Below are 13001 nucleotides of genomic sequence, written 5' to 3' on the forward strand. Positions count from 1 at the left end.
TCGGGATTTGGGCAGCTGGGGCTGCCTCCCCGCGGGGACTGCTCTGGGGCTCTGCACCCACAGCCCGGGGTAGCGCGTGCCCGCCCCATCTCCACGTCGCTGCACTCCTTCCGCTCCACAGGCCGCGCCCCGGGTCGGCGCCCTGAGCGGCGTAAGGGGGGAACGTGGCGGGCCGCGCCGCGCTGGGGACTCGATCGCCCCTTCTCCGGGACCAGGCCCGGCTCGTGAGTCCCTGTGGTCAGGCCACCGCGAGAGGCTCTCCGCCAGGGCCTCGGCGCCCCTCGGGACCCGCGCCCAACGGCTCCGGCCGGCACACCCGGTAGCAGCGCGCGGAGCCCTGGGCTGCCTGCGCGCGCTGGGGCGGTCTCTCCGGACCCGCGGGGGGCGGGGCGAACAAGCACGCCCCTCCCCGCCCCGCCCCGCCCACCCCGCCGGCGCCCCCCGCCCGCCCCGCCCCGCCCACGTCATGCAGCCTCCCCTCCCGCGCCTGCGCGGCCGCGCGCCTGGCCCGCTCCAGACGCCGCGCATCCTCTGCCCGCGCCCGGCGCCCCGCGCCCAGCTCTGCGTCCAGCTCCGCGACCCGCTCCTCGCCCGGCCCGGCGCCCCGCTCCCCTCGCCGCGGGCGGCGCGGCCATGAGGCTGCGGGGACGCGATCCCCGAGCCGCCCCCGCCTCCAGCGCGGGGGCCGGCGACGCGCGGCGGCTGGCGCCCCCGGGGCGGAACCCTTTCGTGCACGAGCTGCGTCTCAGCGCCCTGCAGAAGGCCCAGGTGGGTGTCCGTCGTGTGCCCAGCCCGCCTCGGGCCCGGGGCCGCGCCGAGGGTCGGGGATGCGCGGCCGGAGGGGGCCGGGAAGGGGACCTTGGGCGCGGCCCAGCCCCGCGGCGCCCCGGGGCCCGCGATCGCCACACTTCACTGCGACCCGCAGCCTGCATCCCCCGCCGTCCTCACCCCATCCCCGGTTCCTGTCACCCTGGTTCCCACCGCCAGTGCCCTGAACCTGGCTCCGCATCCTCTTTCCCCAGGTCCCCGCTCCCGGGTCCATCCTCCTTTCCCTGATCCCTGGACCCCGCCGCCCTTTGCCCTGGCCCCTGCACCCCGATCTCGTACCCGCACCCCGGTCGGTCGGCGCCGCGCTCTCTCCTGGTCCTGGCGTCCACTGCCGCCGCGTGCAGGCCCCGCGCGGTACCGGAGCGGCTCCCCCTGGATGTGACTTCGTCACTTGATGCGCTTCGTGTGTGGGGACCTCTTTGGTCACTTGAGTCAGTGCCGGCGTCAGTGGGGTGCGGACTGTGGGCTCCCCTGGAGCTGCCGGCAGGAGGGTTCTGTGTCTGCGGGTTTCCACGTTGTTTCTGGGGGACTCCCTTGGCGGTTAGTCTGCGGCCAGAACCGGTCGCGTCCAGCCTGGTCCAGCCTGGGGTACAGCGCGCAGGCGGCCTGCTTCTGGCACGTTTTATCTGTGGGGTGGTCTGGTCCTGGCTGAGGGACGGCGGCTGCAGGAAGCAAGGAAGCAGGGCGGCCCCTACACTTGTCCCCTGCCTTCACGTGGCTCCCGACCTGGAGGGCTACTTCTCTGACCTGGTGGGATCTCTGAGCCGACCGTGAGCTGTGTCCGCCTTGCTGTAGGATTGCTCACAGGAGGGCCTTTCTTTGACTCCAAAACTATGCATAGAAGCAGGGAAGTTTCGGGTCTCCAGGGGTTGTCTAGCCAGTGGGGAGTACACCTCGAACGGGGACAACACTTTTTGTGGGAAGATCGGAGTTTTTTAAATGTGTAAAGTAACTCATCTGAAATAATATTAAAGTGAAAAGTTCTTGAAGTCAGTCTAAAACTGTCATTTCCCCAGACGCCTGCCTTTTCTCTAACCGCCCCCTTGGTGGGTCCAGAGATTGTCAGTGGGAGCAGAAACGGGCAGAAGACTGAGGGTGGTGGGGGGAACGGAGAGCGGCAGCCCCCCTGGCGACACGGAGGGACAGGGCTGTCCCACCCCGCCCGCCTGGTGGTCCCCTGGTGCCTCCCTCCTCGTCCTCACTGGCTCACACGCCCCCTTGTCTCCTCCAGGTGGGGCTCAGGTGGCTTCCTCTGAGCTCCTGAGTGAGCCCCCAGTCGCTACCACACCCCCGCCCCCTGCTTCCAGGGTCTCCCTCCCGCTGCTTAGAACCCTCGGGAGGGGGCTCCCTGGGATGGAGCCCGGAGTCCTTCGGGGGGTTTCCAGTGCCCCCCAGGCCTGTCACCCTTGGCTCCCGCTGCTGCAGAGCTGTCACTGTCTCCCGGCCCCTCTGCTCCTCCCTCAGGTCTGGGGTGAAATACCTCCGCCAGCAGGAAGCCCCCTGCGCCCTGGAGGGCCTCCTCTGTGTCCCTGTCACTCTGGCAGCCCCCGTTACTGCGGGCGCACGGGGCGGGGGGGTCAGGTCTGTCCTGCCCGGGACTGTGCTCACTGGCCCAGGGGATGGAGGGGCCACACGGAGAGCCAGCTGGCTGTTGAGGGAATGAACAAGCGAAGGGACAGATGTCAGAGCAGAGTCTGAAACCCTGGCCCCCCTCAGGTGGTCACAGGGTCACAGGGTTGGGAATTGGAGGGTCCCAGCTGTGGGCTGTTGTCGCCTCAGCATCTGGATGAGTTCAGAAAAAGAATAGGTGTGTGAGGAAAAAAAAAAGAACAGGTGGGTGGCATGTTTTCACCTGCCTCCAAGGGAGGGATACTTTGTTTGTACCTTGTTGCAGTGTTTCAGAGGCTGGGTCAGAATAATCTTGGGGTATTTGTAACAAAGTCCTGTTTCTGCCCAGGGGTCTGAGGCCCCAGGTGTAGTCTGTACTCTCCAATTTCCAAGTCCCGGTCTGCAGAAGCATTTTGCTTTTTACCAACAATGTTCTGCAAAGCTTTCCCCCTTTACCATACTTTGTTATGGTAAAGTTTGAGCAGAGTGGACTGGCCTATCCAAGCAAAGAAAGCCCGCCTCCCGAAATCAATACATAAATGGATCCTGCAATGTCCGAGACACCCGGGGGCCGCTCAGAAGCTCACCTAAATTCTTAGTTGAGATAGAACAGTAAGTGTGCCTATATTTACCTGCTGGCATTTGCTGTAGGGGAGGGGCTCCCGCGTGTCTGGGGATTAATGACCAGTTGGCCCATCTGTCATTTAACTGCAGCTTTAGTGAGGAGCTTAAGCATCTCTTTGGACAGAAAACAACATGTTAAGATCTGAAAAACTATGAATAGTGGAATATCATATCATCACCCTGTGATTTGGAGTCAGGCGGTGGTTCGACGTCACCGGGTGTTTGGGTACTTCCCTCTGGAAGCCGCGGGTGTGAGCACATCCCCTCCAGCTCTGGTGCTTCCCCATTTCTGAACCCCCTGAACCAGTGTCACCGAGAGTGTACTTCCTGGAGAGCAGCCTGGTTTCCCAAACACCTTGGAACTGAGCCCTCGGAGGGAGAGACCCTGCGTGCACCCCTCGCCCCGGTCCAGTCCTCAGAGAGGATCACAGGAGGGGCGACTCCAGGCACGGACCTGCTCGGCAGCCTGCGTGGAGTCTAATTACCCAGAAGTGGGCGATCTTTCTCTCCCAGTTCTGACCCAAATGCCCGCGTCTGGGGCTCTGTCTGGATGCCGAGTTGGGGCAGCCGCTCCGGGGCAGGGAGCCCGCGCCCTGCACGCTCCCCGGCCGCTCAAGGGAAGGCTGCTGTTCACAGGCGCCGTGGCCCCAGTGCCCCGGCCCCACGTGCGCACACAGCAGGCCCACCTGCGCGCCCTCACCAGCCTCCCGTCTGGGTGCTCCGCGCGGGAGACTCCACGGGGAGCAAGTCTTCATCCGACCCCTGCCACGGCCCCAGCGCTGTGCCTGGTGGCGGGCGGTCGCAGGGGGACGGGTGAATGGGGAGGTGGCCCGGCCTGACGCCCGTGTTCTCGAGGGGCTGGCGATTATAGAAACTGGGAACGGGAGATGGAGGCCTTCCGGGAGAGCACGCGTCCTGTGGCAGCAGCGGCGGGCTGTGTCCCTGGGCACCTGGGAGGCCGCGGCCCCAGAGTCCCCTTCTGAGGGCTGCTGAGGACCCGGGAGCGCAGCCCCGGAAGGCAGGCGGGTGGAGGGTGGGGGGCCGCGTCCTCATGTCCAGCTGAGGAGGCCGAGGCCCGGGTCCTGTGCTGTCCCCGGACTCCGGGCAGCACGGGCTGGCCCAGAGCAGATGTCTGAGCCGCCGCTTTCTCTTCCAGCTCACCGGGAGCCTCCTGTAATCTGATTCTAATTTTCTGGAAGGATGCGCGTGTGAAACTTAGTTGTGGTTAACGTTGAGGCCTGAGACGGGGGATTCAAGGGTGCAGGATTCCACTTTTCATTTCTTGCGCTCTTCTCTCCTGAAGTGAGACACACACACACACGCACATACACACAGCTTTCTCTTACACTCGCTTTAATTTCTTAGTGCTGAGCAAAGCACAGTCTTATTTCTCATTTTCAAAAAGCAGGTTTTTGTCCCTGAGAGTGGGCCCGGCCCGCCCCGTGCCCGCAGGCCCGGGGACCGTCTGAGGAGGTGCCCTGTGGGCTCCTGTACCCAGCGAGTCTCAGCACGGCCTCCAGGAGCCCCTGTCACGAAGCCGGGCCCTGCCCACCTGCCCCCGGGCTGTCGCCCACACAGCCAGGACAAGGGCCACCAGGACAAGGGCCACCAGGCCCAGCGGGCGGGGCCCGAGCCCCGTTCTCGCGGGTTCGCTGCAAGTTAGGGTTGGTGTTTCCGTGTCCCGTAAACCTTTAGTCTTGCTGTGAGTTATTCTGAAATGAGCCCAGAGGAAAGCATGTGTTTGGAAATACCCTGTGGAAATGCGGTAGCGGGTTTGTCCTAAAGCCCAAGTCACCGCTCGGCCGTCAGTGCAAGGTTTGCAGTAATTTGCTCATTCGCACGTTCCTTGGTGTTTTGACCACGTTCCAGCCTTGTGGGCCGGGGTGTAACCGTGGCTGAATGCCCTTCATCACCGCGCACACGGCTGCCGGCCTCCGGGCCCCCCTTGGGCACAGCGTCCTCGGTGGCGCTCCGCGGGGGTCCTGGATGGGGGCCGAGCCGAGGCGCCTGGGACTGCGGCCTGTGTACCCCTGACTCGTGTTTCCATGTTAGGCCCAGAGGAGTGAGTTATTTTCCCTAAAAAGTTAGTTGCCACTTAAGAGCTTTTTAAACTACATCTTTCACGCTTTTAACCTTTCAGTCCCCTAGGATGGGAACACGGAGCTGGACCTCACCTTGCGGGGTCGTGCTCGGGGTCCTGAGGTCCGGCAGGGGAGGACGGGCCACCCGACGGGCCCTGCTGCTCCTTGCCACCCGAGGAGCCCGGGAGCACAGAGCGACCTCAGTGCCCAAGGCAGCGGGGATGCCGATGGGCTGGACCCGGCACTGAACGCCCGCCCCAAGGCGGGGGTCTTTTCTACCGGGTCTGTTCGCTAGCCCTGGAGGGGTAACAGCTGTCCCACGTACAGAGCGAGCGACAGAACCTCCCTTCGCTAGCAGCAGGTCTCTCTCACCAGGAGGCAGGAGCCAGTGGACGCTTTTGTGCGTGTGACTCACGATCTGCACCCCCTCACTGGGTCTCTCCAGCTGGACCCCTGTCCCCCGCCCTGGCTCCCTTCCTTCTGCTGGTTGCTGGCCTGCGACCACCCGGCACGGAGGGGTTGGTGTGGGATGCGGAGCCCCTCCTCCCTCCCCCCAGAGTAGCCGGGGCCACTTCTGCTTCCAGTCTCCCCCCCAGTGCAGTGGTCTCCCGGCTGCCTGCCCTGGCCCCGCCCTCTCCTTCCATCACTGCCGCACCTGTACCTGGTCCTCAGGAACCTCAGACCGGTCACCTCCCCGCTTCCCCAGGGTGCTCAGGAGTGACTGCCTGGCTGGGGGACGAGCTGCCCAGGCTCCTCTCCACTCCTGTTCCCCTGAGCAGCCGCAGGGCCCAGTGCCGGGCCCAGCCCAGCCCACGACGTAACTGGCGGGCCAGGGGCTACCTGCAACCGGCGGTGGGGGGCGGGCAGAGCTGGGGTGTTCTGGGGGGCTGCCTGCTGCTGGGGGAGGTACAGAATGTACCCGTGGGTCGCCTTGCAGCTAGAGGGGACGTCCCAAAGCTGGGATTAGAGGCAGGATGTGGTTGGGGGGAACCCCTTGCAGTTGGGGGTGGCGCCAGGGTGTTCCCTGGGGCTCCCCACAGCCGCGGGCCTGGAGGCAGAATGTTGGTGAGGGGCCTCCAGCCGTTGCGCTGGGGTTGAGCCGGGACGTCCTGGGGGTGCTCTTGGTACCTGAGGGGGGGGTGAGTAGGAGGTGCCCAGCTTGGGGGCTGCCTGCAGCTGGGAGCCCCAGAGAGCCCGAGGCTGCCAGGGGGGCTCCCACAGCAGAGGGACGAGGGCGCTCTGGCCAGGGCCCTGCCGCTTCCTGCAGGTATTTGCTGAACAGGTGGAAGCAGCGGGGAAATGCTGCAGGTCTGGAATTTCGAGATTCTCTTCTTCAAACCCTGCAGTAAGGGCCCTGGAGATAAGGGATCTCCTTGAGCCACAAGCCAGAGTGGGTCTGACGTCTGGGCGGCTCTGAGCTGAGTGGGCAGGGGGCAGCGAGGGGCTGGGTCTGAGCCTCTCAGGCCCGTTCTGTGCGGGGGGGGGGTCCTTTGTCATCGGGGTTCTCCAGCATCCTCCATCCCTGCCTTGGGGACCGCCCCAGGCCCCCCTGCCCGTGTGTCCTGCCCCTGTTGGCCACCCGCCAGGCGTGGTAGGATGCTCCCAGCTTCAGACAGTGAAAACAGGAGAAGTGGTGCAGTCAGGAGCCGGCGCGAGAGCCCCGAGGGCAGGGACCGCCGTGTCCTGCGACACAGCCAGGGCTTCATAGCCACCTGTGGTGAGCCAGCCAGTCGGCGGACGTTACCTCTGGACCCTGGCACTCACTCGGGTGGCACCCTCCGGCCCAGTGTGTTGTTGTCTGTGGACACAGAGATGCCCCGCCTCAGCTGCCGCCCGGCTCCCCCCTCCCGTGTTTCTCAGCCCCTCGGGGAGACATTCTCGAGGACCAGGCTGCTGGTAGCGCTGGTGGGGTGGGCCCTGCACCCCGGTGCCTGATCCTCGGCACCTTTGTGTGGGACTTGCAGCCTCCTGGATCCGCTTCTGCAAGTGGGGAGCCCGGTGCCTTGGAAGCTCCCTTTCTGCAGACACAGAATTACCGGGTGTCCTAGCCCCACGGGGGAGATGCCTGGGGAAGGAGGTCCGGTGGCGCTGAGTTCCTGAACCAGCACCTGCTTTGCGATCTGAGCCTCGTGCTGGTGGAATGTCCAGCCCAGAAGGCTTACACCTTCCAGCCTTTCTGCCTCTGCCCATCCGTCCTTCCCACAGAAGGGCTCCAGCCTGTGAATTTCACAGCCGGAGGCTGCAGGTCACAATCTCAGGGACCCTGGGACAGAGCTCTGGTCTCCAGCAGAGGGGTCCTGAAAACCCGGAGGAGATGAGATTTCGTACAAGACTTGAGTGAGTCGGAGGAGGAATGCGGAGGGCCAGGGAGGGTGCAGGCAAGACCCAGAGGCCAGCCCGGCGGGCGCCGGCGGCCAGGAGCAGGGGCGGGGCACCGGCTGTGGGCGCCCCCCACGTGTCCGCCCTGCCCGCGCACTGGCCCGCCCGCTCCTCCAGGCCCAACCTCCCCTCGCACCCGCGGGAAGCTCCCCCCCTGCTCCCCCTGCACTTCCCTCCGTCTGTGCTCAAATCCCACCAGTTATCATTCTAGGGGCCTTTCCCAACTGCCCTGGAGACCCGGAGTCCACGGGGCAGGCGGCTCCCGGTGTCCCAAGCGTCCACTCCCCTGGCCTCCCGGGCGGGCTCCTCTGCCGTCTGCTGGAATGTACCGAGGCCTCCAGCCGGGCCTGAGTGCCCTGCCCGGCCTCCTTCAGGCCCCCAGTGCTGCGATCTCTGCTGCACTGCCCCCGAGGCCCCCGAACTGCCCCTCCTTGCTGACTGCTGACCCTGGGGCTGCCTTCCCACCTCCTTTGCCTGCGGACCATGGGCCCCACCACCCCCGGCTGCCCGCGGTGTCTGGGCACCAGGGACCGGCATGCCCCGGCCCTGTGAAAGGCCAGTGTGAGTGCCACGGCCAGACGCGGGCCGAGCCGGGCAGGATCAGCTGATGCGAAGGCTTCGACCTGCCCCCCTGGAGCCCTCGGACCCTGGCTGGGAGGAGGAAGGGCCAGTGTGTGGTTCTCCTTGCCGCCTGGGCTGCAGGGCGTCACGCTTAGGGTTCCCTCCGACCAAGTGGCTCTGATCTCTCAAAGAGCTGCACAGGTGTTCACTGCGGCCTCACAAGACCACCCTGTCAGCTGTGGTTGAAAATGGTGAATATGGTCATCTAGGAAAATTGCTCTGCATTGGACTGTGGGACAGATTTGTAAACTTCGTGAATTACCGAAAGACACTCATTTTGCAGAAGGCTCCAGATGAGGCAACACGCGCTAAAATTTGAGTTGAAAGCTCTTGAATAGAGATCACCGGGATGGTGGGGAAGTTGGGCCTGCTTGAGAGTTTGAAAGAAAAAAATAGCTCTTTAGAAAAGCTATATTTAATTTTAGATTTGAGTGGGAGAGCTAAGAAGAAATAGCTTCTATACACAGTAAGCATGGGCTCTGGAAGGAGAGATTTCCCAAGTGGAGGCACAGATTATCCTAAGAGACACACAGGTAGATGGAGAGCCTCAGAGGTGAGGCAGTGGAGGCCTGAGGTCAAGAAGACAGTCACCTTAGCAAGAAAAAGACAAATGAGTCCAGTGTGAATCTGGGCACGGGTTTTATGTAGATGGGCAAATCCCCAAAAGAAGCCCAGGTACCCAATAAATATAAAGTGCTCAATAAGCACAGGACAGGACCTGTGCCCCCACTAGCCATCCCCCCTCGCTGTTGACCCCTCGGATCTCTGGCCACACTCCGTGTTCTGTCTGAGGGTAAAGAGAAGCCTTTTCTGGAGAGCAGCTGTGGGTGTGACAAGGTCCAGTGAACAGCCACGGCACAGAATGCCAGCTTTTTCTGTTTCGCTTTTGCTTTCAAGTATTTTAACTATTCGAATTAGTTGTGAAAAGGACTGTTTATTTCCTATTTGAAGGCAGCCTATGATTTGGACCGGAAGGCATTTTATATTTAATAAAGGTGTTTTGCTGATGGGGGCAAGCAGAGGGGATGCGTTTCCAGGTTGATTTGCTGGCTTTGCATCTCAAGCATCGGGTCCAGAGCTGGTCCTGGACCAGCTGTGACCTCCAAGGGCCTGTGGCTTCACTGTGCCAGCTTGTAGGACTCTGTGGCAATAACTGTGCTTTTTCTAAGAAAAATAAAGTTAGATGTGTCTTTTTCTCTCTCGCCGCTGCGTCCAGCACGTGGAGTGTTCCCTCGAGGCTCTGCCTGCTTCCTGCCCGAGCGAGGCTTGCCCAGGGCATCAGGTGTCACCTTGGCAGTTTTAGCATCTTCTGTCTACTCGAAAGCGGGATTCTCAAGAACACCTGGCTTTATAGTTTGTTTGTTTGTTTTAATACATGTAAGTAACAGCAAAAACAAGATTGATTTCCTGGGTGAGGCTTTCCTGTGTTTCTCCCACGTGCCTTGGAGATCTTTCTGCAGAATTTGCGAGTCTCGTCTCTAACTTGCTCCACGTGGAGCAGCTTGGAGGTGACCAGGACCAGGCTCCCAGGAGAGCACAAGACCGGCCCCAGAACGCACCGCTCCCTCCCCTTCTGCCCCAGCTGTGCTTGTCTCCAGAGGTGGGCTCTGTGCCCCATCGGGACTGCAGCTGGCCTGTCTCGGGAGGCTCCTCCGGGTCAGGGCCGGGGCGCCTGTCTGACTCCCTCACTCCTCGCCCTCTGGGCCTCATCTGTGGCCGAGGGGTGAGAGGGTTCTGGAGCCGGCCCTGCAGCTTGGGGAAGGACCCCCGGGGAGGGAGGTACAGGTGAGGTGGAAGAAGGAGGCCAGTGTGTCCAGCAGCGCCCGTGGGGGAACCTGGGGTCGAAGGGTGACTCTGCAGCCATGCAGAACTCTGAACCCCAATCTGTTTTGGAGGCGGAGCCAGTAGGAGTGGGTAAGAAAGAGAGGTGGCGAGTGTGACTCCCAGGTGTGTGTCCGGGAGCAGCTTGGGTGTCGGTTTGGGGGCTGTTGCCAGTTTTCCCGTTGATGCCTCTGGAGCCCTGGGCAGCTGGGACGTCAGTGTAGGGGCCTCGTCCCCATCAGGCCAGGGTCCGAGAACGTGAGGGTACTCACGGGAGCGAGGGGGTCCCAGGCCTGGGCTCCTCCCGCCCCCTCCGCCGCCAGGGCCGCCCCTTCTCGTCCAGGCTGCTCCTCGAAACCTGGCTTTGCTCCCACCGGCGGCTGACCTTGGGAAGCCGCCCCGCCTCCTGGCCGGGCCTCAGTGTCCCCGCCCGTCTGAGCCCATGCACTGTGGGTGCGTTCTCTCTCTGGGGGGTGGCCCGCACCCTGCCTTCCCTGGAAAGATCATCGCTGACGCCCCCCCTGGCGGCCTGTGTGCTGGGCGGGTGGCCAGGCCCTGCCTGCCTGCATCCTGCACGGGGTGCCCACGCTGTTTGGGAGGGTGAACTGATCTGGGGGGAGTTGACGGTCGTGTTCCTGGAGCTGCTCCCTTGTATCCTGTGAGCTGGTGAGCCGTCCCCGTGGCTCCCTGCACCCGTGCCGGGTTTCCTGGCTGGGAGCCGTGTGGGGTCTCCTGGCCTCTGGCACTTCCTGCGGCCACCAGTCAGCCCCGCGCCTGTGTCCTGGGGTCCCATCCTCGTGGGTTTGGGGAGACCCACAGGGCAGGACGCCTTTTGTCCTTCACACCTTGGATCTGGGCACCCTGGACGCTGGCTCCGTGCGCCCCCGGCCCCTGTGCTGGCAGTGCGTGTAGCACCCCCGTTAAGCCAGGCTTCACCTGCCCCTCAACCCCACCACCGTGAGTGATTGGCCTACTTTCTGTGTGCTCACCGAGGTCCGCCATCCTTGAAAACACTTCATTCCAGGTTGTGAAGTCATCTAATTGGCTTGCACAGGTCGGTCCCGTCTTGTTTCTTATTTTTCTTACCGACTGTCGCCCTGGGATGTGTCCTCTGTGTCCCGTGTAATTCATTGCTCCTCCCCTGGCTGGCCCCTGGCGTCTGTCACACAGGTGACCTGCAGCGCACCTGTCCCCCGGTGGCGCCCTGGGTGGCATCCCACTCCGCTGCTACCAGCAGCGCGCCCATGTGAGCAGCCCCCAGGGAGCTGGGCCTGGGCCTGCCAGCTGGCCAGGTGCCCACGCACAGCTCCCCACCCCTGACCCCACGTTCCACCTGCAGCACAGAGGCTCCAGCACCGTTCTCACGGCCTGGGGAGCAGCTCTGAGCTGTGGTTACTCCCAGAACCTCAGGAGCACGTGGACCCCGGCAGAACCAGCGGGCCCTGGGCTCTGCACTCAGTGTCCTTGTGGGCAGTGGTGCAGAGCTCTTGGCCGCGTGACGTCAGGGGCCAACGCGTCTGGTGGTCCACACCTGTTCTATCAGTTCACGGATCTTACCCACTGCCCGAGGATGGTTTGTGGTGACTGCGGTAGATCGAGCAGCCAGCGCGCGAGGGCAAAGTCTATTCCTTTTTTTTTTTTAAGTCCTGCTAAGGTTTTTTTTTTTAATTTATTTTATTTATATATTTTTGGCTGTGTTGGGTCTTCGTTGCTGCGTGCAGGCTTTCTCTAGTTGCGGCGAGCGGGGGATACTCTTCGTTGTGGTGCGTGGGCTTCTCATTGCAGTGGCTTCTCTTGTTGCAGAGCGTGGGCTCTAGGCGTGCGGGCTTCAGTAGTTGTGGCACATGGGCTCAGTAGTTGTGGTGCACGGGCTTAGTTGCTCCGCGGCATGTGGGATCTTCCCGGACCAGGGCTCAAACCCGTGTCCACTGCATTGGCAGGCGGATTCTTAACCACTGCGCCACCAGGGAAATCCCTCCTTCTATTTCTATTAGCATGATTTTCAGGAACTTTCTAAGAAAAGGGGTAATAGCCGAGGATGTGGGCTCAGCGCTGGGTTTGTGTGGCCAGCTGGCCCTGTGTGTGCTTGCTTATTACATTTTCTTTCATCATAGGAGGGAGTGAATTTCCCTCCAGCCTCCTGGTGAATGCGGTTCCTTTGGAATGGTGGGACTTCTTCCCGTGATGAAAGCACTGGCATTGGAAGGCGCCGTCGGGAGAGTCTTCCTGTGCCTGCCGGTCAACGTGCTGACGGTCCTGATGTGCTGGCACCCAGCATCTGGAACGTCTGCTCTGCCAGTAACGCAGTCGCTATGTTCTCCAAGCTGCTGGCACCGATTCCCTAGTGCCGTCCTGGCCGCATGTGTCACGTCAGGGTCTCGCACGGCTGACTGGGGTCCCTCAGCAGGCGTGTGCTCGAGGGCACAGGCATTGCAGCGCCCTGGGGCCTGTCCTCCCTGGGCGAGGGCCTGTGTCTCTCTAGAGATCTTGTCTCTTAAGTAACGCATTGTGTTTCCTCGTTGGTTGTGAAACATAAGGCACTTGGACCAACTTGCACGTGGGTGATGCCAACGGCCTGGGTGGCCTTGGCAGGGAGGAGGAGTGATTGCCGGGCTGGTCTGAGCCGGGCATTGGAACCTCGGGTGCTGCACCTGGAGAGTTCTGGACCCGTGGATCCGATGAATTCAGTGTGAACTGGAGACTGTTTTACATCCAAAACGAGAATTGTCACTTTCACAGTTCTTATCACAGGAAGTGTCAAAAATACAGCAAATGTTTTTGCTTAGGGGGCCGTAACAAAGCGCCACCGAGGGGCCGGCTTAAACAAGAGGAATTTATTCCTCCCAGTTCTCAAGGCTGGAAGCTGAGATCCGGTGTCACAGGGCTGGTTCCTCCTGAGGCCTCTCTCCCTGACGTGTAGACGGCCGTCTTCTCTGTGTCCTCATGTGGTCCTCCCTCTATGCATGTCTGTGTCCTGATCTCCTCTTCTTATGAGGACCCCGGTCACATGGGATTAGGGCCCACCTTAGTGACCTCATG

General features: G+C 62.3%; 1 protein-coding gene across 6 annotated transcripts in view; it reads left to right on the forward strand.

Annotated features, from left to right (window-relative positions):
- The first annotated feature begins 481 nt into the window (after positions 1–481).
- Positions 482–13001, forward strand: part of LPCAT1 (lysophosphatidylcholine acyltransferase 1) — a 41154-nt gene continuing 28634 nt past the window's right edge. For 4 of the 6 annotated variants that reach the window (XR_014262044.1, XM_082456360.1, XM_082456364.1 and 1 more), the window contains exon 1: positions 482–768. Coding sequence is in view for 5 of the 6 variants with exons in the window: in XM_082456360.1 (XP_082312486.1) it covers positions 634–768 (135 nt within the window). In the remaining variant the exon portion in view is untranslated. The remainder of the gene's footprint in view (positions 769–13001) is intronic. The other 2 variants (XM_082456361.1, XM_082456362.1) reach the window with 1 other exon arrangement.

This window comes from Balaenoptera physalus (genome assembly GCF_965194825.1).
Source record: "Balaenoptera physalus genome assembly, chromosome: 3".
Classification (NCBI taxonomy): Eukaryota; Metazoa; Chordata; class Mammalia; order Artiodactyla; family Balaenopteridae; genus Balaenoptera; species Balaenoptera physalus.